The following is a 1699-nucleotide window of genomic DNA, read 5'->3' on the forward strand; positions in this document are numbered from 1 at the left end:
TACGTGGGCAGTTATGTAAATAATGCATCTGGACAACTGGTGTTCGTCGAAAGGTTATTATTTTGATGGAAATAAGAGAGAGAGAGAGAGAGAGTAAAATATATATGAAATTATTTTTTCAGGACCTTTGGTCAAGGCGATGCGAAATGGACATTGGATAATTTTGGATGAACTAAATTTGGCTGATTCGGATGTATTGGAATCTTTGAATCGGGTAGGTTGAATTTTGTCATTTTCTTTTGTCTTTTTTTGTTTTAATTTTTTAATTGTTAATATAATTCAGGTTTTGGACGACAATCGCGAATTGTTCATCATGGAAACGCAGGAAGTTGTTAAAGCGCATCCCAACTTTCAGATCTTTTGCCACGCAAAATCCCCCTGGCTTGTACGGAGGAAGGAAAAGTTTGTCCAGGGCATTTCGTAATCGATTTGTTCAAATGAATTTCGGTGAACTGCCCTATAATGAAATTGAAACAATATTGCAAATGCGATGTGGCTTGCCGTTGTCTTACGCGAGCAAAATGGTGGCAGTGATGAGGGAGTTGCAAGTACGTACAAAGTTGTTAATATTCAAATTGAGTTGCGTTTTATTTACAATTTAAAAAAGAATGAAATTGCATATGAATTGTTATTTGGTGATTAATAATAATTTTTGTCTTTTTTTTTCACTTCAAGGCTAATCGATCAAGTTGCAGCATGTTCGCAGGACGAGAAGGATATATAACTTTGCGTGATCTGTTTCGGTGGGGTGATCGGTTTAAAAATGTTTCCGCACAACAAAACGACTATATTCAGTATCTTGCCGAACAAGGTATACACCAACCAATCCATATCTGTTGAATTGATCATGTCGATTAAGATAAAAATTTATTCAGTTGATTCGGAGGAATTATTTATGTGTAATTTTGTTTTTATATTTTTATTTTGAAATTTTTTCAAGGCTATTTTATTCTTGCCGGTCGTTGTCGACGATCTGAAGATGAAAAAGTGGTGATAGAAAATTTGGAGACTTGTTTCAAGGTGAAAATTGATTCGGATAAATTGTTTCACATCGACTCGCCATATTTCCCTCTCGGTCTGCTCGACATTCGCAACAGTATGCACAGTCGATTATTTATTTATTTGCTGCATCATCGGATGTTCGTGGTGAATTTGTATTTTTAAATTTAAAATTAAATTTCAGATGTGGACGAATTCAAGCACATCTGTTGGACGAAATCGATTGTCCGATCAGCTGTACTGTTGGGTCAAGCTTTGCAATTCAACGAGCCCACTCTTCTTGTTGGCGATACAGGGTAAGTGATTTTTTGTTGTTTATTTTTTTTCAGCATTTTTATAATTGTGTGTATGTGTGGATAATAAAATTTCAGTTGCGCCAAAACAACTCTGTGCCAAATGTTTGCAAAAGCGAACAGCCGTTCCATGAATACGATAAATTGTCACATGTCAACCGAAGCAGCTGATTTTGTTGGAAGATTGGTTCCTGCGCCTCTTGAATGTCAGGAGGTAAAAATTGAACTCGATTTGTTTCCTTACCTTGTTGTCATTTATATTTTTCATTCATTTAATTTAACAGATAGATTTGAAATTTGCCAGCCGTAATTTCGTGAATATGATAAGTGGATTTTTATCTTTAGCGTATGAGTATGTTTTTTTATTGGTTGGATGGACCGTTGGTGAAATCGATGAAAAAAGGAGA

The 1699-nt window shown here is 35.4% G+C and overlaps 1 protein-coding gene across 1 annotated transcript; it reads left to right on the plus strand.

Moving 5' to 3' along the window:
• Positions 1-437: 437 nt before the first annotated feature.
• Tsp_14643 (midasin) lies at positions 438-1648 on the plus strand (the record flags this gene model as incomplete). Its single annotated transcript, XM_003367741.1, has 6 exons — positions 438-548; positions 676-811; positions 941-1096; positions 1184-1295; positions 1371-1506; positions 1577-1648. Coding segments are annotated over exons 1-6 (723 nt in total), but the record flags the coding sequence as incomplete, so codon positions are not given.
• Positions 1649-1699: the final 51 nt, after the last annotated feature.

Source organism: Trichinella spiralis, assembly GCF_000181795.1.
Source record: "Trichinella spiralis strain ISS 195 chromosome Unknown Scfld3756, whole genome shotgun sequence".
NCBI classification, from domain to species: Eukaryota; Metazoa; Nematoda; class Enoplea; order Trichinellida; family Trichinellidae; genus Trichinella; species Trichinella spiralis.